Below are 24,541 nucleotides of genomic sequence, written 5' to 3'. Positions count from 1 at the left end.
ATCGTGATTTTGTAAATTACCACTTATTATTCGTACCGCTATTGTATCATTGTTTTGGCGCGAATATCATAAAGGGCAACTAGTAGTTCAGTGCAATAGTAGGGTGTAATTGTGATAAATAAGTAGCTCGAAGGCTCTAATCAAATGTCAGGCACCATTTGCCGTTACTATTACTGTTACTACTACTACTACTACTACTACCACCACTTGATCCCCTGAGAGCCTTGTACACCTCAATCTTGTGTCCTCTAAGATGCCTGATTTTCAAACGCTGCAGCCCACATTCAATAAATTCGGTCTTTTTTTTAGGTGCGGTCTTATAATTCCTTTATAAGGTGGGATTATTCTGAAGAGAAATTTGAATGAAAAGTTTTGGTTCTTGAATTTTATCTCACATGATCTAGTGCAGAAGACTGAGGTACAGAATAATCCTCCTACAGTAAAGTGCCATGAAGTTAAAATAACAATCTGTGTTAAAATATCGTTCCTTTACAAAGTAAAGTGTTTAATAAATCGCCTCTGTAGCCTTTCATTTGGTTGGTTAGCTGCGAATAGACTCTAAATCAGGAAGATAAAATGAAGATTAGGAAATTTTAATGCTTGGAATATAAAACATTAAATCGAGGAGTGTTGAACTGAAATGTGATTCCTTTAATAAAGCCTACCCGCTTCAACATCTGTTTGATTATATTTCTCCCATGTTTCTCGAAGATGCAATTATTGCTATGATTACGCCCAATCCTTAGCATTAGAGAAATTTTTCATGTTTCTTTGGTGTATTGTACACTTCTTCAAAGATACGGAGCCTCATTTGACACAATTGATTGGAATGGGTTTCAGGAATGTTCTTGAATCTGAGTTAGTTCTGATTATGATAAAATTTTATATCGTCTACAAGTATTAATATCTGCACTCTGCCATATATTTCGATACTTCCAGGATAAAACTGCTGAACAGTAAAGGTTCCAGTGAGGAACTTCGATAAATACCATACTAAGAAGTAAACTCGAATTGCATCAATGGCAGATAACAATTTTTGTGTCGGTAATATAACTAACAAGGAATTAAGGGATCCAGAATTCCATGGTGTAGTAAGCCCTCACTTTAGCAGACCTCAATTAAATGGATTTCGGAATAATATAATCGTATAATCGGATTTAGCGACCAAGCCTTACTCCCATATAGTCTGTTAAAGCTAGGTTTTACTGTAATGACCAAATAAAAAGCCAGTAATGATTTTTGGGTTACAGTGTTGAGCGGAATATAAGGCAGGAGTGCATTCACAGCATTCAGAAACTTCTCCATGTCATCGAAATTCATCATGGAACTGGCAAATGAGATTGGCTTCGACGAAGTAACGTGATGGAAAAATGCGATGCTGAGCCAACCAACGATAATCTGATTGAGTTAGAACAACAAAGGGTAAAGTTTAGAAGGAACAGGAAATGCATCTATCATTTCCTCTTCAGCATTTCTTTGTCGTTAGCTGTTTTACCGGAGATAAAACTACTAACCGCAAAAAGTTGTCAGAAGCCTTCAGTTTGATCGAACCATTCCCATTGAAGATAAGTCAAACCTGAAACGAAGCAGCAAGTTCACTAGAGTATTGAGCAAGAGTGAACTGTATCGAGATAAGGAAATGCCTTCTGTTCAAACTTCTGTCCTTGGCTTCTTAAAAAAGAAATAATTTGGTATGTCTAGTGCAGCATGTAATTAATAAAGGTACATGAATGTAGCATAAAATGTATGTGTGTACTGTATTTTTATTTCTTTCCAGTTTTAATATTGATTTATTTAATTTTTGTTTTTAATGAGTAGTTAAGTAAAATTTACGTTAACATGGCAACTCCAGAAAAATTGACCATGAAACGCATTTTCCCTTTACAACATATAAATGTACATATATGAAAAATACGTCCGATTTATGTAGTTTCAGTATACGTTCACAGAAACATGGATGCTTCCTTATATAACGACGAATATTTAAAAAATATACAGGGTGTTTCAGTTAAACGTTTCAGAACTTCTAAGAGGGGTAGGGTACATCCTGACAACTCGAAATCATATAGCAATGTGGGGTCGGAAATGCTTTCCTGAAGCGGTGTTGTAGTGGGCCAGCCGCACAGCGTTTGTACGCGGAACGATATCCGACGAGGCGTATTCCCAGTCATAATTTCTTTGCAAGACTGCACCAGAGGTTAGCTGAGAGAGGTTCATTTGAAAGAGCTGACAGGGACAGGGTAAGAACAGCACGGACTCCAGCCATCGAACAGAATGTGCTGCAGCATGTACAGGGGAATCCAAGAACGAGTACACGAAGTCTAGCAAACGCAGTCGGGGTTTCCCATTGCAGCGTCTGGAGGATTCTCCGAGAACAAGACATGCATCCGTTTCACGTGCAGCGTGTCCAGACACAGCAACCGGAGGATTATGCACCTCGTATTGCTTTCGCACAGTGGTACCTTGGAAAATGTGCTACAAATCCCCTTTTTCCTGCTGAAGTGTTGTTTTCCGATGAGGCATCCTTCACAAGGGAAGGAATTTTCAACACGCATAACGACCATATCTGGGCGGTCGAGAACCCGCATGCAATACGACGTCGTGCAGCACAGATTCGATTTTCGGTCAATGTATGGGCCGGTATTATGGGAGATCACCTCATCGGACCTTACCTGTTACCGTGTCGTCTAACCGGACCTATCTACTTGATCTTTCTGCAGCAAGTATTGCCACAACTTTTGAGAGATGAACAGATTTCTGCATCGACGCAACAGACAATGTGGTTCCAACACGATGGAGCCCCTGCCCATTATAGCGGAGATGTTCGTAAATACCTGGATGTCACATTTGGTCAACAGTGGATCGGACGTGGTGGTCCCGTGCGTTGGCCTGCTCGGTCACCCGACCTATCATGTCTTGATTTTTATTTCTGGGGTCATATGAAATCGCTAGTTTATGACACCCCTGTTGACAATGCTGAGGAGCTGGTTGCAAGAATCGCAGTAGCTGCCGAAGAAATTCGAAATTCGCCTGGAGTATTCCAGAATGTTCGGATGTCCATGCGTCGGAGATGTGAGGCGTGCATTGTAGCCCGTGGAAGAAACTTCGAACACTTACTTTAATCCATGTACCTTTTGCTTCTTTTCATGTATTATTAAAACGATTTCTCACTTACGGTCTCTTTTCTTTTTATGGTGCTTCTGTGTACAACACCGCTTCAGGAAAGCATTTCCGACCCCACATTGCTATATGATTTCGAGTTGTCAGGATGTACCCTACCCCTCTTAGAAGTTCTGAAACGTTTAACTGAAACACCCTGTATATCAACCTTCGATTATTATCTGCCACGTTCCAAATCATTTTAATGAAGTGATTTTTGAGAAATTTTCTTGTCTTACAAAAACATACCGTTCAAAATACAAGAAAACCGTTTGTGATAACCCACAGTTGCTAATGGTGGCTTAAAAAAATAAACGCGCCACTGATGATTACGACACCGGTATGGACATTGTCCTCGCCCAACTTAACATTTGAGTTGACCGATATCTGACCTGTTCTGATCACAGGGTTGTCACTCTCACACAATGTAATATTTTTTGTTGGTCAATGTTCTTCCAGGATACATTGCAAACTTTGGTGGAAAGTATCACGATGACGTACATCTTGTGTGATTATCTATCTCAAGCAACGTCGTTGCCTCGTTGGTAGCAAGTTGGCAGGATCTACGTCCTCCCCGCACCAGGATTCGAATTCCGTCGACAACGGGCTTCATTTTTATGGGTCTTTTTCACAACGTGGCTGAATTAGCCGGTATCAGGCGAGGACAGCATGGATTTTTCTCCCGGGAACTCGGGTTTTTTGTCGAGAAAACAGAAAATCGACTTCACAACAACCAATTTACAGACAATATACGCAGAGCGATATGGTCTTAGTTGCTGATGCTCCAAAAACCCAATTACAACAACAACACTACAGCTTCCTTGAACTCTGGGACTATATAGGCGCCATAGAACAATTGTAATATCCATTTCAGTTATTTCCAAAATCAGGTATCCATTATTGTGAGATCGGGCAACATTGGTAGGTGTCATTCAATGGGGAAGTTCCAGGAGAAGAATCTTCTCCCAGATTAGAAAAAAATAATACTACAATTTATTTATTTAAATAAAAAAAAAAATTGTTGTTAATTTAGTAATAATTAATAAGATTGGCTGCGGTGAGCATGATGCACACGGGTTCTCAACAAAGCAAGAACTTCAAACGTTGTTATAACATAGTTGAAAAAAATAATAATAATAAATAAATATTCTACGAAATGTTTTAAGAATGCCAGCTTTCTTTATGCATATAATAAATAAAAAAATCAAAAGTGTAAAAATAAAAATCACGCCGTACTTTATTAATTTAATTTTGTTAATGTGATAAGAACAAGAAAATAGTAAATTGCCAATTATGTAGTGAAATTTAATAAATTACAATTTTTTTTTTCAATATAAATATATAATTAAAGCGTAAAAAAATACATTAATATACTGTACTTTATCGTAAAATTTTAATGGCTTAAATTATGCTTAATACAAAGTAACAATACAGCAAAAACAATTATTTTTTGTATAGTTCATAATAACTACACTAGATGGCAGCATAGTTGGCGATGAGTTTTTAAAGGACACACAAATTTATTTATGTATTTATTTATTATTGTTTTTAATGTACAATACACAACATAAATACAGTGTGAGCATAAAACAATTTTATGATTTCCCCAATAGATGCTAAAAACACGATATCATTGTTTTAAAATTTTAAATTACTATTTTTAATAATTAAGTGTTCTATTTTAAATGTTTCCTTAGAAACTTGGATGCTCGTTGGCAAAAATAGTTATAACCACATATGTTAAATTAATACCTAAATACTGTAATTAAGAAAGAAACATGCTGAAAATCAAAATAAGAGTAGATCCTAAAAAATTTAAACGCGACTTTTAATTAAATTATAAAAAAATTAATTCTTTCTAGAATTTAAAATAAAATATATATTATTTTAAATTCTAGACATCATCTGGAATTTTTGGATTTTTTTTGCCATTGCTGTTTCTTCACTTTTTTAGTAATTTATCGTAAAAAAAAAATTCGTGGTCAAATTTTTAAGAAACTGAAAATTTAGATGGTATTTGCATGTTTTCTGGCTTGCCATTTTTCACTGGTTTATGGTTTATTTATCCATGGTTTATTTAAAGTAGTGCGATACTCAGACAACTCGTTGTGAAGAAAGAGCGATTCCCTTAGCATTTCAGGAAAATGCTATGTTTTCTCTTATAATGCTTCACAATGGAATGCTCCATTCCATTTATAAACAATGGCTGTTTTTTTTATGTTGTATAAAACTGGCATTTTTATTTTAAGTAGTGCAATAACCAGGACATTATTCGCGAAGCAACCATAGATCTTTTTTTTACAACACAACAGATTTGAAGATAAAAAAGCATTAATTTAAAGCCATAAATATCCTTTAAGAGTATTCATTCATTCAATAATAATAACACTACAATTTACTGTACTTGTGCCAGAATTAAGACATTATACTCTTTGAGATGTACAAACATATAAACGGTATTTACAAGACCTAAATAACTTTCAATACTGTACAATTACTTTTCGAGTAGACTGTCTGCAAAATCTGACGATAAAGTAGCCAGACTAGTTAAGTATATAAAAAAAATACTTGTACTAATTTCAGTGGGTGTTATTGTCTTCAAAGTGTTTCTATGCACACGACACTAGTTTCAGATTAAGGATGGAAAGTACTTTCCCATCCTCCACACATTCTAACCTTGTCCCTTCTGACTTACATCTCCTTGGACCCTTTCGTTTGACAATGAAGTTAAACAGCGAGCCGCTGAAGCTTGGTTGAATGTGATGTCCCTGAATTTTACTATGGGGGGGGGGGAACCAATACATTCATGACAAGTTTGGACAAGTGTCTGAATGGGATGTATGACTATGTTGAAAAGTAGTGCCTACTACTGTTTAATTTAGATGAGATTTTGTTGTTCTCTGATTACCTGTATTTAAAGTAATGTTTCTGTTTTTGGAACCTAAAAGAGTCACTTTGGTTAGGATGAAGCCAATTTTCTTTTTGGCCAAATATTGCTTTACTTGAAAAAAGATTGTTAATAGAATCAGTGCGATTATTTTCTTGTCAAACCCTGTATCTCGTTCTGGAAGCAACGTTCAATCACATGGATATACTATTGCTAGTATGATGCTACTTACAATGATTACTACAACTGTGTAAGGCAGAAGTCTGTGCGCGATAAAATTACTCGATTTTCTGAAAAAGTGTCAACTGTGAATTACGTGCTCAGATATACACAGTGGGGATAGTCTGATGGATGTCTGCTCCACATACCATCACTCATACATCGGATTTTGGCAATTCCAACCACTACATGATTACTCGAGCAACCAAATATGATACTCCGACTATATTTGTATATTTTCTTGTCCGGTTTTAACAGCAAATTGTTCCGATGGGAAATGTCTGGCCGTGAACAACCTGCGAAATAATAAACTGTTTTAAGTAACAAAAATTGTAATAACATTGTTAAAAAACAATAATAATAAATTATCTAGATGAAATGTTTAAAGAAATAAATTTATAAATCAGTCGGGGTCATGAGTTCACCAAATTGTTACCTTGTGTTTTGCAAGTTGGAAAGTCATGAGACCACACACCGGATGCCAGGCACGTTGTGTTTGAGGGTCCTTCTTGTGTATCGTCATCTTTGCAAGTAAACAGGCCTAATGTAGAAAGTGGAATGTTCGATGAGTATTGAGCTGGCAGGGTCATTTGCGCTGATCTATCACGTGACGTGGACATTGGTGAACATTGAACAGCTGGAGGATAAAAATATTCACAATTAAAACTATGACGCACACTATACTATTCTTACTACTACTACTACTAATAATAATTATTATTATTATTCGCAGTCCTTAACACCAGTAGGATAGTCAGAGTTTCTCCACCAATAATAGTAATCGAACATAACAACCACCCCACGCACCTGGTATCAATACCAGTCGCGGGATGGAAAAAAAAAAACCCGTTAGGAGGAGAAAGAAATAATAATAATAAAAGGAGAGCGATGGCCCAGTGGCTAAAACACTGGAGTACCAGCTTGATGGATCCCGGTTCGAGTCTCGCTTTGGTGGAAGCGAACGCGTCTCCATCACGTTCTGAGACTTGAATAATAATAGTAATAAATTGCAATACTAATAATAAACATCGCGTAAGTCACTTCTGGTGTCTCTCCCAACGACTAATACTACCCTAACACTGAACGCAATCGTTGATAAACAGGTCCATCTCCATAGATGGATCATGATGTCGAAAAGGGATGGGAAATGACCCAGGTGTGAAAACCATGTTTAGTCGCCACAGAAAATCCCCATTATTTCTGTCACACAATATGAGTCATATGTTTTAAAATTATGATGCGCATCAAAAGATCCAATATTCCTCACATTTCGAGGCCACAGGTTTAAAACGGTTTTTGCGAGCCAGCTGCTAGATGGTCTACCGGACCAAACCTATTGGCGCAACTTTCTAGGAGATATTCGATTTTATATACATTACTAGTGTATAATCTCGCTGCCTCTACACTGCCAGCTAATGACTGGGGGATTTCGAATAGTGTACATGCGGTAGTCAAGGCCACGTTATGCCAAGTAGCTGAGTATATTAAAATGAAAATAAATTTTTTGTTTATACTCCGGACCTACCACAGGGTCGGAGGAGTTCACAATATAGAGAGAATATAAGAAACAGCACCGTATTTAGTATTATGCGGGCTGAAACCATGGTCACTCAAAGCACTTTGCTCTTGATATTTCAAAGACATTTGATCGTGTTTGACACAAAGGTCTTCCAAATAAGCTTCCAACATATAGTTTGCCAACTGTTTTAATAATTGGGTATACAGTTTTCTCTCTGACCGCTCACTGTGGGTGATGGTAGATGGCTCGCTATCTTCTAACTTCTCTGCTAATCCTGGTGTTCCCCAAGGTTCAATTATTTCTTCCACTCTTTTCCTCCTGTATATTAATAACCTTCTTCCATTGACCGGAAATCCTATCCACAGTTTAGCTCATGGTAGCACATTGTATTCTTCCTTTCAGTTTGAGAAACCTTGCCCTGCACAAACAGCTTCAACTTCTCAAATGTCCACTACCACTTCCTTAAATGTTGATTTCCAGGCAATTCTCTAGTAGGGAAGAGATAACTTAGTTGATTTTAATCCTTAATCCTTTAGTCTTGTCTAATTTCTTGCAAAACAGATTCTTCTGCTCCTATGTTTCTCTTTGATGACACTGATTTCTAGGCAAGATCATATATCTCTATTGGGATTACCCTGACTTCTAATCTCTGACCCTGACTCTAACAGTGACTATAAGCACATTACAAATTTTGCTTCCTCTGCAGCTTCTGCGTTACTTTTCTTCCAAACAGCTGTCCACTCTGTATAAATCACAAATCAGTCCTACCATGGAATATCCTTCCCACGTCTGAGGTGGTGCCCCCAAAACCTCTCTCAGGCTTCTAGATTCCATTCAGAAGAGGGCAGTTAGGTTAATTAATGACTCATCTGTAACAGTGTCTCTCCACTCTCTGTCTCAATAGACGTTCTGTTTCTGATACAAGCCTTTTCTATGGATATTTCCATGAGCACTGTTCTTCTGAATTGGCTTTTATAATTCTCTCTTCCAAAGCATTCCGAACACGTGCCGCAACCAGTCAATCCGTTTACTGCCCAACGTCAAACTCACAGAACCAATTTTTCTTTTCTTCTTCCTCATTTAATCATTAAACTTCCGTTTTCTGGAACAACCTTCCTTCGTAGGTATTTTCTGAAAGTTGCAATCTACAGAAGTTCAAGTTGAATTCCAACAGGTATCTTCTTTCATCATCTCAACCTTCAATTCATGCAAGATACTAAGTACTATAGGTTCTAATACCTCTCGTGTTTGGGTTTTTCACAAAAAAAAAAGCCTTAACCACCACTCATTTCAGTTACCTAATTATTCTCTGTATGATTTCTTTCGAATTAAAGACAGTATTTGTATAAAAGTCCGCTTTGATATTCCTTTTCACAAACTTTCTGGTTTAGAATCTCGTGTGGCTTAAATCTATCTGTCCCATCCTGTCAAATTCATCTGTTGTCTCTATCGTTCTCCCAACTTCACTAATCACTTGGAAATTTTTTAATTCCTATCTTTGAAACTCGACTTTCTCCAATCTAACTTTCATAACAGTGAGATAATTTTTTTCTTTTGTGATTTCAATATTCGCAACTACATCTGGTGGCTTCATAGTTACACAAGCTGAGTTGATCGAGATGCCGATGATTTTGCGATTATTAATGGCCTTTCATAAGTTGGGTGTTTTTTTCTATCTACCAGGGTATTAGACAATCCTAATCAAGCAAACGAGACTTTCTTGATCTTTTCCTCACCAACCACCCTTCAAACTCATGATCTATCTCTCACGAAGTATCTCTAATCTGTCTCATATCTACTGCATGCTTTTCTGTAGATAGTTCCACGAGCACTCTTCTTCTAAACTAGTATCTGTAATTCCCTAACCTTCCTGTAAAGCAGTTCGAACAGGTGCTTCAACTGGTCAATGTCCATTCGCTGTCACACTCCAAACTTGCAACACTAACCTTTTCTCTCCCTCGTTTAAATCTCCTTGTGTTCTTATCTCTGGAATAACCTTTCTTCACATTCATTTCCCCAAACTTACAATATACAGAAATTCAAGTCTACAAGTATCTTATGTCTTACCAGCCTTCAATCCATGCTAAGTACTATAGGGTCTAATATGTTTCATGATTGGTTTTCCTTAACATAATAATAAATTAATTAATAAATAAACTTACGATGGCTGATATTATTAACAATGTAGTCCTCGCGATTTGCAACGTCGTATTTGCATTAATTAATTTATTTTTTGATTTTTGAATAATCATAGATCGATTACATACCTTTCACAGCAACCGTGATTGTGCGCTTAGCTTGCGTCGGTGCCACACAGGTATAATCGCCACTGTCCTCCTTTCCTGCAGAATCGATGATAATTCGGTACTTTGAGATCGGATGACCAGGTGGCTCTGGTTTCCATGATGTGCGAAACCTTCTGGTGGTTGATTGTCTTCTAGTGCTGTTGAACTTCCACGCAGGTGTGCCTGTATCCTGTGGATAGAAGCACAGTATGGTGAATGTAGTACCTGGATAAACTACTAGGGTACCATCATCACTGATCCCTAGTAACCTGTTTGGAGTATCTGGGGAAGGCTCGAAGTCAATGAAAGGAGGAATGGTTTGCTGACGAACGGAAACTGTAAAATAACCAAATAAATATAATACTGAGGTTGAATTTAGAGTAATCTTAGTGTTATTAATAAGTACAGTAATTCATGAGAATATAATAAATATTGCAGAAGCAAAGAAGTTATTTATTTCTTCAAAACTGGTTTCCCATGTGTTAATTATTCAAAGTGATAGTTAACCATTTCAACTAGATATATAGTTTCATCTTCCGAAGTCCTTGGAGTTATGGCCTAATTTGTGATAAACAGGTTTCCTGATAATCAAACAAGGATAGCAGTTGGTTTGTAAGTGAACAAAATACTACTGAATATTTTTGAAGGACTTAAAAAAAATTATAAGACATTTTTCGGAAGCAGAGTTTGAACGGCTGAGGCAGAAAAATATCTTGAGCAGGGATTTTTAAAACCAATACCAGTGTATATACGCATGCTACGCAGCTATTCAATGTTTTAGTAATTCATTGAAACCATAGTAACAGTAATGGCACTGATTACATTTAACTTACATTTAACTAGTGCAATGGACAGCGTCGCTGGTCTTTGATATCATCCAGGAAAGACATGAATTCGATCCTCTGGTTGGCAGAAGTTGTCTTTGAGAAGTACTTACTCTGGACTAGGAGAATTTTTTTTTACTTTGGCTTGTTGAGGACTGGGTTGCATAAGTTTTTTGTTTTTGTTTTTCCAGAAACTGAGATTTTCATCCCGAAAAACAGACAATCAGACTCTAAAATACACGCAGTTTACAGACTCGATGCACTAGTGCTTCGTGACCTTCTTTATCTCTATAAAAATTCTAAACAAACAGCTTTTTAACAACAATCAGATGAAAGCAACTTAAAAATTATAGATCTTACCTCTGGTATTGGAAAGCCGACAGTTGACATGACTGGAATAGTCGCAGTTTCTGGTACTCGGATTGAAATGCAACCCACTTGCACATGCCTTTAAGAAAGGTTTACCTCCCCAGCAGTCATAAAATTTGGTGCAGTCTTCTGGATGAGGGAAGAGCCCATTAGGCTCTGGGCATGGCTGACCTTGAGAGGTTACAGAATCTGAAATATCTAAATTTTAAGATTAGGTTATTTCATTATTTTTCAGCACTACAATGTCGGAACGTGCTTGTTTATAAGTAATGTTTAAAAAATATATTTCAAGTTTAAATGGCTAACAAGTCTATAAGAATTGATAATTATTTCTCGAACTGTACCTTTTATTATTTCTGTGTCCTCTGAAAATGTTTGGCACACTGGAGGAGATTCATTCCAACTTCCTTGTTGGCATAATATCCTTTTGCTACCCTTCATTAGAAACTTTCCGATGTGTGTGCATCGAAACACCAGTTCATCGCCTGAAGGAATTTGTGTAGGTGGGTTGGTAACATCCACTGGCCTTCCTTTGTACGATATGACCACATTCTGATGTTCTTTCACCTTCACCATAGGACAGAGAGAGCCTCGGGATGGATAGACGTTGGCTGGAAAAGAAATACGTGATTTTTCAAAGATATATTGCATGTAAGAAAATCCAAACAGTTTAAAAAGAGAGGATGCAAAATATGCAACAGACAACTGAGCAGCATGAAAGGCGAGTAAGTGACAAAGATGTCTCACATTTTACGCTTCGACCTTGAGAAGACAGAGTATTACTGGTTAATAATTTTCGCACACAGGAATTCAAAGAACTACACAGTCTGTGTATTAAATCCATAAACTGGGATGTTATAAAAATATTGGTTTATTTGTGGATGCAATTTGGGATGGGAGATTATAGCGGTAGTGAATAATCGATTTAAACTCTAGCTTCGTGACGTGAGGGTCATGACTCAGATACGAATAAATCAGATTACGATAACTGTCATTTATATAAATTATTCAACTAAAAATCTAATCACACTTTACACTGAGTGATCACTGAATTATGACCACCCCTATGTAAACTTATTGCGACCCGTTGACCACGTGAGGTACGAGAGTGTGGAGTTAGTCGACCTACGTAGCATAGATAAGGTGTCAGTGGTTCAGTAGGTAGTAAATTTGCGAGCGTGATGAGTAAAAGGAAGGATTTGTCGGACTTTGAGAGCTCGACGAGCTGGTGCCTCGATTTCTCAAACGGCTGAACTGGTTGGGTGTTCGGGAGCTGCCTAGTTAAAGTGTACCAGGACTGGCGTCAAAATGGTCAAACAACGACCCGACGGCAAAACTGCAAAGGTCAGCGAAAGGTTGATGTTAGAGCTGAGCGCCGGGTCCGACGACTCGTACAGCGAACAGCACTGTTGAAGAGTTGTCTACCCAATACAACATGGGCCAACCCGGAACAATATCTGGCATGGCCATGCGTCGCACGCTCGCACGTATGGGCTATACCAACAGACGACCCCTACGGCATCCTCTCCTAACAAAGGTTCATCGGCGTAAAAGACTCGCCTGGTGCAAACAGCATGCAAGTTGCACGTTAGAAGACTGAAAGAAGATGTGCTGATTGGATGAGTCACGTTATTTACTGCACACCGTGGATGGTCGTGTACGGATTTGGCGTGAACAACATGAGGCTCTTCATCCATCATGCATGGTATCAAACGTGCAGGTCGGTGGAGGCGGTTGTATGATGTGGGACATGTTTCACTGGCAGGAACTTGGACCCCCCCCTGGTGCATGTGGAACAACGTATCAGTGGTCTCCGCTATCGTCAACTGTTTGCTGACTGTGTACACCCCGCTATGTTACACTTTTTCCCGAATGGCGATGGTGTCTTCCAAGATGACAGTGCACCGAGCCATCGGACACTTGTTGTGCAGGAATGGTTTGAGGAACACAATTCTGATTTCCAACATATCGATTGGCTTCCGAACTCAACCGATATCAATCCCACAGAGCACTTGTGGGACACTATGGAAAGGCATATCATGGGCATGAATACACCAATCACTTCCATACCTGCATTGCTGACCGCATTACACACAGCTTGGTTGGCATATCTCCCGAACGCTTCCGACATCTTGTTGAATCAATGCCACGTCGGATAGCTGCTGTACTGAGGACAAAAGGAGCACCTACGAAGTATTAGGTAGGTGGTCATAATTCAGTGATCACTCAGTGTATATAAAAACGAAAGCTGGACAGATGAACAGGTTGATACTGTTTTACCAAAGATTGTGATGATTGTATTATTCTTGGCATGCTTTAATAAATCTCCACGTTTGCTAGTTATCCATAAATGTAGAGTTAGTGCCTAGTACATCAACCATTGCAACTCCACTATATCTACTGAAAATGACGCATTTGTAGACAGGCAGAAGTCCTGTAAATGTCCCCTGTGTGGTAATGCTTATCATGATAGAGAACTGTGCAGCATGAAGAAACTTGTTGCTACTTGATTGGAATTTCCAAAGGTTGGAATTTTCAAGCAAATCGCAATGAAGAAGGTTGTTTCGGAGGACAGAACTGGAATGAATGGATGCTGATGAAGAAAAATCACGTTGATGAGTTTGGAATTGAAGCATGAATCGATATCGGATAGATGATGCACGAATTTGGATTGGCTTAGAAGAAAAAAAGTGAAGTTATAGATGCCATTACGGAAGAACAGTTCTTGTGGAAATATCTGTAGAAAAGGCTTGCAACACGCACTGAACTTAGACACAGGCACTATTGACATGGAGAGTTATTTTTTTAACTAACTCCTACAGGAGTTAGTTTAGAAAAGTATTGTACTCCTGTAATGAACCTATTGGACTCCTGTAGTGAAGCTCAGAAATTATATTTAAAATTGCATGTAAGTAGATAAGCTTTCTTTTCGTAGGCCTATATTCCGACGAAGCTTAGCCACCTTGGACTCTACAGTATGGAGAAAAAATATTCTCAAAGTGGTACAAAATAAGGTGCAAAGAGGGTCGTGGTCTCATTGCACCTTCTATGGCATAATGATTTAAGGAAGCGAATATTTCCATTGTCAAGGAGTGGCTATCCATATCATCCTTGACAATGGAAATATTCGCAGGTCGGTGGAGAATGTTCCTCCCTGATTCATTTTACTTATCCCCTCAGGACCTTATACACTTCATATACCTTCAGGGCCTTATGCCTTATACACTTTATACAGTGTAAGCACTTCCTTGTAGAGATAATGCTTAGCGAACTCCACCAAACTAATCTCCTTCTTTGCACCTTCTCTAGAACTTCCATTTCTTTCTGTAGATGTGGCCTTTTGGTTACGACATTACAAGTTACAATATTCCTGGACACGATATTCCATCATCGTTATACAGAGGAATGATAACCTCTCTCTCTCTCTACTTAAGAACTTCCGATTTTCAGTTTATGCACAAGACGTTCATGTGAGACTATGTAAAAAGATTTTCTAAAATTCAAGTACATAAATTGGAAAGGCATTCCTTCGGGACTACCTCATACCAGTTTACTAGATTGTTAAGACAATATACTCTCAAGAACTTAATGCCACGACTTTCTTAGATTGCTATTTCTATGGAAGTAACTCTGCACTTCGATGGAAATAGCAATCGACTGACCCTAACTACAAGCAACCCAATAGATGGCCTGGGGTGCCATTCTCGATAGTACGTATTTCCTACAAGTGACTGTTTTGATTTCTGAGTTTTCCAGAGACATTTTCAATCTGAGTAATTTGTTTTTAATTTTTAAAGTTATATAATTAAAAGTTTAAAGAGTCTGAACATAAATATATTATTTAGTATTAAAATTAATTTCAAAACAGTACCTTGCCTGTAGGCGCTCGGCTACTTTTTAAATAAAAAAATAATATTAATAAATCAGTTCTAGAAGCGCCATCCAGTAACTTGCCTGGGGTGCCTCAAAAACCTCTGGCAGGTACTGACTGCATTATTAATCATTTATTCTCTAATTTTTCCTGCCACAGAAATCAGACCAACTGGCCCATAACTCATTATTATTGTTGAAGGTTCAATGACCTCTTAACCACTTCTTTCAGCACAAGTGGATTGATATTATCGGTTTATTATCATTTTCACTTTTAAAACTAACGATTTAATTATTTCTCCCGTGCTCTTTCACTTATCGCGAATTCACTCAATGCCAAATAATTTTAAAGCATGCTTATATCCTCCACCTCCCTTAAAATTGTGTTCCTTGTGAATATGAATGCAAAGAACCTGTTCAACTCGTCAGCTCTCTGCTTTGGGTCATCAATACTAGTTTTGTTGCTCCCTTGCAGTGGGTCAATTCGCTTCATTCCTTTCCTTGTAGTGTTCACACGTAAAGAATTCTATTTTTCTGTTTTATTATCTCATATGCTTGCTATCCTCCTTGGACATCTTAATTAAATCCTTCTCGGATAATAGAACTATAAATTATATAAATTGTTTCTATAATCGAGTAGCTCCTTCAGTGATTCGATTAAAGAACAACTTATGATACTATAGTACAGCACGAGTATTTCAACACAGTAATTGAAATCAGCTAAAAATTTCATAGCTTTTGCCTACGTTCCATTTCTATCATAATTCAGAGAGACATTCTGATAGGTGAATACGCTAAACATTTAATAATCTGAGACACTGTCCTTAAGCAGAGTATTGGACATTAGGTTTTCAGTGAGAGCAGAAAGGCTCTCCAAGAGCGTCGTTTCAATTTGATAACAATTTATGCATTTGATGATAAACACAGTCTCTTGATAATCTGCAGTTATCTTTTAGTGCTCATCCATTGTCGTCAATTCCCTGGTCATTAAACCTCATGCCACCAATCGGTAGCACGATGTCAGACTGCAGATAAAATATGCAGTCTGACATCGTTAAATCCTTCGATGGCGATTAACCACTGGAAACAAGACCATCTTTTAATTTTATCTAAGGGTTGTCGAATTGGTGGTCCTAGAAGGTTTATTTTATGGCCCAAGCGTTACCAACTTTCACATTCATGTTGTTTATTTTTTATGGTAAATGCTAATACTTAAAGGAGACACCAAATTTATGAAAATTTCGATAAAATTTATAAATTGTATGAATCTTTATAAGTTGGCCATGTTTTATATGTTTTTTATTGTGTAAGAGTTTTTGAGGAATTTTTATTAGTTAAGACTTATTTATTTTTATTTCAACAAATACATTATAGGGTACCTTTTATTGGGAATAAACTTAAATTGCAACGTAGTAGGAACGACAGTACGTTCAACAGTTATAAACGAACATGTTCAATTTTTTCTTCACCAACTGATAGATGATGGACATAAAATTGATGGGTAGTGTTTAACAAATATTTTAATACGCATTATCTGTGGGATTAGCGTTTTACAGTCGGAACATGACAAGCAATAAATGGGTCACAGTGGCTTCAGACAGAAATTACTGGGCTGGGATTTGATAACAAAATTGGCACCTTCTTTGCTACTCTTTGGGGTGCCACTACCGGTTTCAGGTGACCAGTTAATGATATTGAATTTTTAAATTCAGTAAGTTTTGACTAAACTTGTAACATTTTTCTAACGTCAGAAATTTCATACTTTGTTAGGTTGTTTAGAAAAGTAATTCAGTCACCTGGTAATATATGACGCATTTAAAAGAGGAGAGTGGAAATAAGCATTAACTGATTCTATAAACAACCGGTTTCTTTGCTGTTCTCCAGAGTAAACAAGGTCAACAACATACCTGTCTGCAATGGTGGATTGTAAACTTAAATAGCACTTTAGCAAATTTTTACAATCCATTTTTAAAATGCAAAGGTATATATTAAACTTAGATGAACATTGACATTACAGACATTGCATTCCAAAAAATATTACCTTTGGAAATCATTTCAACTACTATCTTAGTTCTCAGTTGCGATCTATTTCCTCAATTCTACTTAAACGAAAATATTGGAAACGCTTGTACACATGTAAGAAAAATTTTATCCAATCAATAAACAAACATGTATTTACACGGAAGTTTTCAGGGAAAATCAAGAAATTCCACATTGTGTTATAGATGGACATGCTCTTGAAAGGTACTGAAGAGTAGGAAAGGCTGTGTGCACGTGTTTCGAAATGGTAATGTTTTCAAAGTTCATTGGATAATTTTCATCCCAATACCTGTGCTTCCTGGTTCAGTTCTCCAACACTTATATCGTTGTGTAATTAAAATTGTCTGTGATTTACTACCCTTAGAATTAACCCTTATCTGGTTTAATAATTATCACGGTATTTTTTAATATCAGTAATTTTTAAAAACATTTTACATAATTGACGAAAACAATGTGTGATCCATTCAATCAATTTATTGTAAATGAATAAATTGAATTGTAAATGAATGTTTCTTTTTAATCTAGCTTTATATTTTGAAATCGGGAAAAAAATATGAGTTTATTGAAATAAATTACTGAAATTATTACATCATAAATATTTATATGTAATAAAATGATAATGAAATCATTATTTCGATGCTGGAAGCCATACAGAGAGTTCACGTGCAGTGACGTAACATTCTGCTTAAATTGATAGTTCTAAAATTACTCGCATGATTTGTTTGGAAATGCAGTATAATAATTATAATTAATCTTTAACGCTTTCAAAGTGAAAAATAATTAAATAATATAATGAAGAAGTTGAGCAGATAATATATTTATAAGAATATCTTTGCACGTTTCAAAGTAAACGAAAGCAATTATGCATATTTATTAATCTAAACAAATTATAAGGATCTAGACAAGAAATAAAAGTTTTCTACAAGTGGGAAACTAGGTTAACAGAATTCTTTACTTATGGAGTATGTAAAGGAAAAGTAATCAAGTTAGACGACTGAAAAAACAGGAAGGACAAGTTGTACATAAGAAAATGAGAGATGCTTCTACTTACTATGTGATCTGACACCTGGGGTTGTTGCTGTTGTTTGCGTCCTGGAACTTTGCCTTCTAAGAAAAATCTCTTCGCGATAAGCTAACGAAATTTTACCATTAGAAATCACAAAAAAGAGAACGAATAATAATCCTTTGGCGATTACCACAGTTGAATAAAGTAGCTTCATTGGGATTTGGGATGAAATCCCTGGATGTTTCAGAGATGCTGACTGCTAGAGATAATGAAGGTGACTGATGCTACTACCAACAACAGGTGTCGCTGCTGCCACATGAGTTGCCAGAGGCAGAAACAATAGTTGATGTTACCTGCATAGTATATGAAGATATGAGGAAACACTTTCAGCCTCGGATTTTTATTTATTCATTGTATTTTTTTTCGTTAAATTTAGCAGTTTCAAAACAGGACAGCTTTATTATAAAATAAATAAACTTTCTTCAGGAATGGAGTAAGGGGCAATAGCAAAAATTAATTCAAATACTAGTACACGCTGTCTATAAATAATAATCATAAATCAACATAACTCCAGAAGAAAATTTAATTAGCTCTACTGATTAAGTAAGATAACGCTATTTTGAAATTATTTATTCAATATTTTATTCTCTTTGCTTAATTTTATTATTCGAAACAAAAACGAGGTTATTTTTTGTATTCAAGCCAAGCCTTGATTAAAATTCCTGTTTTCAAATTAAAACCTATTTTATTACAGTATTTTCCTTTATCGCTAGGACTAGTATCTTTAAAAATACAGTGAATACCTTTACAATTACTTTTCACATGAATACCAACAGTATTACTTGATATAGATGTACTTTCTTTTCTTTTAATTCATTTTCAAACTGGTGTATTTGAAAATATTAGAAAGTTAATATTTTTGGTCGATTCCAATGGTTCCAGAATTTGTTTGATATATTTAATTTTGTGGAAAGTCCTTTCAAATTCAGAAAGTGAATAAACTACTTATAAAAACTCCTAAATATCCAGATCTCTCGTTTCATCAGTTTCAAGATCCTCAAAGAATCCTCAAAGCTGAAGATATTTAGTTTTATTCTACCATTTGTACTCGCCTACATTTTTACATAATGTAGCTTGTGGATTAAAAAAAAACAAACATAAAACTAGATTTTGCATTTTTATTTAATCAACCAACTTCACTTACAAAACTTTAATCAAACATAATTTAATGTTATGTAAATGTAAATACATATTTATTCCTGAAGAACTGGCAATGGTTACCATGGACTGTCTACATCAGTTGAGCAGAGATTGCAAAATATTGTTCGTGAATATACCCGCATTAACTTTATGAAATGAGTCGTTAAAAAAGTTCTATGTCTCAAAAGCATATGTAATCTGGAACCCTTCCACGATAATTGGGCCACCTTTTAATTATTTCGTACAACACGTCCCCTGGGGAGAGAGTACAGGATGCATCTCGATGGCCATGCAACTGGTATTTGGCGTCCACTTTACCCTAAAGGAAGGAAAAATTACAGAAATGTGTTAGGATAGGAAGGATTGGGATATGTTGGTTAAAATTGGCAAACAATTTAAATTCTAAATTCTACTGAGGAATAAATTTTGGATATCCATGTGCATTCCTGATAGAATCGTTTTTTCTCTGTGGTGGTTTCAGAAGTTTGATTAATAGATGTACTTAACTGATAGCCTCTATTATGAAATTTTCAGAACATTCAATTTTAATACTTAAAAAGGACTTATTGATATTCTACGCACATTGTACATAAAGTGGAAGTATTCTTCATTTAATGGTGATTATTCATAGATATAGGATGGTCCATAAGTAAAGAAACATGTCTGCAAATAACACTATTTTAAATATATATTTTTTAATGTTTTGAAATGTTCTCAAATTCTTTAACTATTGACTACTGATGCTCCACAAAAATTCGTACAAAGACTAATCACAGGGTGTTAAATGCGAGGAATGGGGTGGTCATTCAGTGGAACTCCACCGTCCGATTCATCAACTTGGGAACATTTCAATAAAAATCCAACTCAGCCCTCGAACTATAGGTTCTATATCTTTCATGTTTGAAGTTATTAAAAAGAAAATACTCTTAATTAGAAAGTAAAATTATTTTCGTATACTCACTAGTTTTACCCCGCATGCAATGAGATTCCGAGCAGCATTTATCATCTTCTTGTTTGGTATTGAGAACTGGAAATTTCCCATAAACGCAATTCCAATCGACTTGGTGTTGTACAGCAAAGTGTGAGCTCCTCTTTTATTCCAACCCCGAGCCTCGTACACTCTTCCATCTCCTCCTATTACGAAACTGTATCCAAGATCTTGCCACTCTAAAATAATACAATGAAAAAAGATTTAAATACGATAAATAATTGGTTTTTAATCTTTCAGCCTCTATGAAGCCGATTTAATTCATATTCGCTGGAGATGAATGCTCGTTAGATAAGGAGAAAAAGATTCTCTGTAATTGTTCATATGGGCAAGACTCAAAAAAAAAAAAAAAGGGGAAGCACAGTTCTAGCTGTCCCTTTGTATTTGATTCTTACTCCATATAGCTGGTAAGATCCATAAATATTTCCTGTAATCATTGCAATCAACTTAATTATTAATTTTGCATTCGCTTGCCACACTGCAGTGTATCTATGACGCTTTTTATAACCAAGGAAACCTTGATGGTGGACTGTTTCGTAGCGTTATTATCCAGTTGGGTAGACGTTGAACTTTGAAGTGCATGCAATTCTACGTCTTTGATAAGAAATGATAATCATTAAAAAGCAAGCAATGATAAGGAACTGAATACAGTTATTTGATTTATCAATAAAGTACTTCCTTTTGTAAAGGACACATACATTGTATGACCATAAATGCATTTAAACAGAAAAAATGAGCCAGTTTTCTATATCATATTTTTATTAGAAACTTATTTCTGTAACTTACTTAAGTCATTCATCTGATGGGCTTGCATTGCTCTCATAATAGAACTACATTTGGCTTTATTGAAGCAAGTGATGCCAGCTGTGTGTTGGATAAAAACATGAGACACAGGAGTACGCATTGGGATTATGACGTTTGGATCGCTAGAACCCCAATCTTTACGACTTACGATTTCTAGGCCTGGGCATGCTGAAAAAAATACAGAAAATTCAAATTAATTATAAAATCAATAGGAATTTCTCAGTTATGTCTGTTTCGTAGCTAGATTTTGCAATTATTCTAACTTTTGATTGCCTAAATTGATAGAATTTTAAATTAATAACTTTTGATTAACTTGATAGTTTCATATAATAACTTTCGATTGATTAACTTGATAGAGATTTAACGCAACTATAACTTTTTTGATTGTTTAAATTGATAGAGATTTAACTTAATAACTTTTGTTTGTTTAACTATAATTGTTTCGATTGTTTAACTTAATAACTTTTGTTTGTTTAACTATAATTGTTTCGATTGTTTAACTATAACTTTTTTAATTGTTTAACTTGATAGAGTTTTAAGTTAACTTTGATTGTTTATCTTCATAGAATTTTAACTTCATAGTTAAATTCTAACTTCATTGAATTTTAACTTCATAGTTAAATTCTAACTTCATTGAATTTTAACTTCATAGTTATCATTCCAGTGTTGGCTTTTATGGTAAGATCTGTCATGATTCCAATATTTTTGCGATATTTCTATTAATTATATTCAACTGTTTCTTATTTTTACTTAAAAAAGATAAGCCAAATTTAGGTCAATTGGTAATAAAGGATTACCTGACTGCAGGGATGATGCCAAGCTCCACGAGGATACTACTAATACCGCTATGTAAAACGAAATAAGACCCATTAGTGATGAGAGAAAACGAAAGAAAAGTTTATCTTTAGTTTAGCACCTGCTTATAGAAATATGCACTTCAATAACTTGATAAACATGCGTTGATATTTGATCAACACGAAAACAGTGTTACATTACTCTTTCAACAAGGTCTACTGCAGCTGTGATACTATCACATACTGAAGTGGGATTCCCGTTGGAAAAAACTCTTAATGTGTTATCTACGTTACCCGGAAGTTGCTAAAGGAAGACAAAGAACATCCGGAAAAGAAGAATCCCTCTACGAGTTTACAGCCTTCTTGTTTAAGCACTTTAGTTCAAGGATACATTCTATTGCTTTAAATGTAGTTTCATAGAAAAATTATAAAATTATGTGCTATGAAAATTATAATCTCTGAATTGATTATTATTATTTAGGAGAAAGATTTTTCACCACACTCTGGATGTATCCTACTGACTACATCACATCACACATCGAGACCTATATTTATTTATTTAAACTTCCGCTCAAGAAAAATGCTGAATTGATAAAAGACTTAAATTCAGATTGTTACTCACGAAGAGTTCATGAGGACCGTTCAAAAAACAAGGAAACCTTCACGCTCCTGTTACGTCGTGTACTTAACAGATTACCCTCGTGGTTTGTACACATCCCACGATGGTTGTGTACACGCTTTATTTTGGTTCTACAGCTGGTAGGATCGCTGTCCTCACCACATCGGTGGAAAAGACATGAGCTCGAGTCCCGTCAATGACTGGAGGAACTTTCATGGGCCTCTTCAAAAAAATTGAAATATTTTTCAATTGTTTAACTATCTCAACAGAGTTAGTTAAACGTACGGTATGCCAATATGCGCATGGTATGATCATAAGTTCCTTGGTGTCAGATAAATACTGCACGCTTTCCTGAGGCTTCTTGGTCGATCCGGTCATGGTGAAGATGGGTAATATTTCCCTTTTGCAGAAAGGTGCTATTGTTGGAGTACGTTTAGCAGGAATCACAATTGAGAAAACAAAGGAAATCACTGGTGTGTCGAAAGCCATCATCTCAAAAGTATGCAATGAGTGGAAGACGAAATGAGAATGCAACTCTAAAAGGAAGAAATATGGCAGACTTTCGGTTCTCCAAGAATGATACCATAGGAATTTAAGGGGAAATGTGCATCAGAACAAAAATCCCAAATTCAATTTAGGCAAAGAAAGACCCATTTCAAATCAAACTATGCGGCGGTAGTTGAAGTTGTTTATGTTGTTGTTGTTGTTGTATGGTTTAGGAGCATCAGGGACTAAGGTCATATCGTTCCGTGTATACTGTCTGTAAATTGCCGTCTGCGCGGTAGCACAGTGGTATCGTCACCGCCCTCCTCACACCGAGGTAGAAAAGGCCCGGGTTCGAATCCCGTCGATGACGCGAGGAAATTTAGTGGGCTTTTTTCACTCCGTGGCTGAGTTAGTCGGTCTCAGGCGTAGATAACTGGGGTTTTTTCGTCCAGCAAACAGGCAAATCGACCAGAGAACACACGCAATTTACAGACACAATACATATACAGGTATATCTAATCAATTAAGGGTGACCTTAATATAATAATAATAAGGCTGTAAATTGCCGATTTCACACGTAAATAACAAGGTTTTTTTTTCCAGAAACTGGAGTTTTTTGTCCAGCAAAACAGGAAAATCGACCAGAAAACCCACGCAATTTATAGACACAGATCACATGAATATATATAATAATTTACTGGGTAACTCTAATGTAATAGTTTGTTTTGTCTGTAAATTGTGTGTGGTCTGTGGTCGCTTTCCCGTTTGCTGGAAGAAAAACTCGAGCTTTCGAGAGAAAAAAACCATGCTACCTCGCTTGAGACTGACCGACTCAGTCACGTTGTGAAAAACGCCCATAAAAATTCCTCATATCATTGACAGTACTTGAATTCAAGTCTTTTCCACTCGGAGGGGGAAGGAAGTTGAAGAATTTGGGATCTGGTAGTCGTGTGCCTTTATGTGAATCATTTCTGTCGGTAAAAAATTGAAATATTCAACTGGAAAGGAGTCGCCCAACACAAAGAATGGGCTCTGGAACAGCAAAAAATGATCAAGTGGTCTGATGAGTCTCGATTTACACTTGTTTATACCAATGGTAGGGTGAAAGTGTGCCTTGAACCTCGTGAAGCCGGGCATCCAGACTGTCTCGTGTCACCCACTCATGACTGGAGGCGGTATTATGGTTTGGGGTATGTTTGGTCGTTATAACGTTAGAAGGTCGTGTTATCATCAATGATTATTATTCTGTCATATTGCACCATCTTCGCTCTGAAATACTTCATTTTTATCCGGAATTGCGATGGATTCTGTCAAGACAACAGTGTAACTATCTGCTGTGCAAAAACCGTATCTGAATGAATATTCAGATACTTTTTCATGGCAGATAGTTACTCTGGGACGCAGATAGTTCGGGGAACATTTCTAAGATTTCCAACAATCAACCTGGCCACCTAATTCTCCGGATGTGAATC

The 24,541-nt window shown here is 36.3% G+C and overlaps 2 protein-coding genes across 2 annotated transcripts in view; both read right to left on the bottom strand.

The window, feature by feature from the left end:
* Nucleotides 1–18,444, bottom strand: part of LOC150090068 (locomotion-related protein Hikaru genki-like) — a 29,027-nt gene extending 10,583 nt beyond the window's left edge. The window contains exons 1-5 of the mRNA XM_090390164.1: nucleotides 18,224–18,444; nucleotides 11,607–11,873; nucleotides 11,254–11,460; nucleotides 10,052–10,405; nucleotides 6,702–6,902 (exon numbers count right to left, since the gene is read on the bottom strand). Of these exons, the coding sequence (XP_090246290.1) occupies nucleotides 6,702–6,902; nucleotides 10,052–10,405; nucleotides 11,254–11,460; nucleotides 11,607–11,873; nucleotides 18,224–18,392 (1,198 nt within the window). The 5' untranslated portion in view covers nucleotides 18,393–18,444. The remainder of the gene's footprint in view (nucleotides 1–6,701; nucleotides 6,903–10,051; nucleotides 10,406–11,253; nucleotides 11,461–11,606; nucleotides 11,874–18,223) is intronic.
* A 1,044-nt stretch (nucleotides 18,445–19,488) lies between these two features.
* LOC150090067 (peptidoglycan recognition protein 1-like) lies at nucleotides 19,489–22,173 on the bottom strand. The gene is made up of 4 exons (XM_090368953.1): nucleotides 21,968–22,173; nucleotides 21,153–21,338; nucleotides 20,340–20,545; nucleotides 19,489–19,697 (listed from the first exon to the last, which is right to left on the bottom strand). The coding sequence occupies exons 1-4, from the start codon at nucleotides 22,038–22,040 to the stop codon at nucleotides 19,560–19,562; spliced, it is 603 nt and encodes a 200-aa protein (XP_090225079.1). The 5' UTR covers nucleotides 22,041–22,173; the 3' UTR covers nucleotides 19,489–19,559.
* Between the last annotated feature and the right edge of the window lie 2,368 nt (nucleotides 22,174–24,541).

Source organism: Mastigoproctus giganteus, chromosome 2, assembly GCF_048544385.1.
Source record: "Mastigoproctus giganteus isolate SK-2022 chromosome 2, ASM4854438v1, whole genome shotgun sequence".
Taxonomy (NCBI): Eukaryota; Metazoa; Arthropoda; class Arachnida; order Uropygi; family Thelyphonidae; genus Mastigoproctus; species Mastigoproctus giganteus.
This window is presented reverse-complemented; position numbering and strand designations above follow the sequence as displayed.

What these genes read in the sequence shown, in the direction of transcription:
- LOC150090067 (XM_090368953.1), bottom strand. Translation starts at nt 22,040, where the DNA reads ATGGGTCTTATTTCGTTTTACATAGCGGTATTAGTAGTATCCTCGTGG. An exon ending in GGCATCATCCCTGCAGTCAG is followed by an intron (nt 21,339 to 21,967) that starts GTAATCCTTTAT and finishes TATTTTTTTCAG; the next exon opens with CATGCCCAGGCCTAGAAATC. An exon ending in CCATCAGATGAATGACTTAA is followed by an intron (nt 20,546 to 21,152) that starts GTAAGTTACAGA and finishes GTATTATTTTAG; the next exon opens with AGTGGCAAGATCTTGGATAC.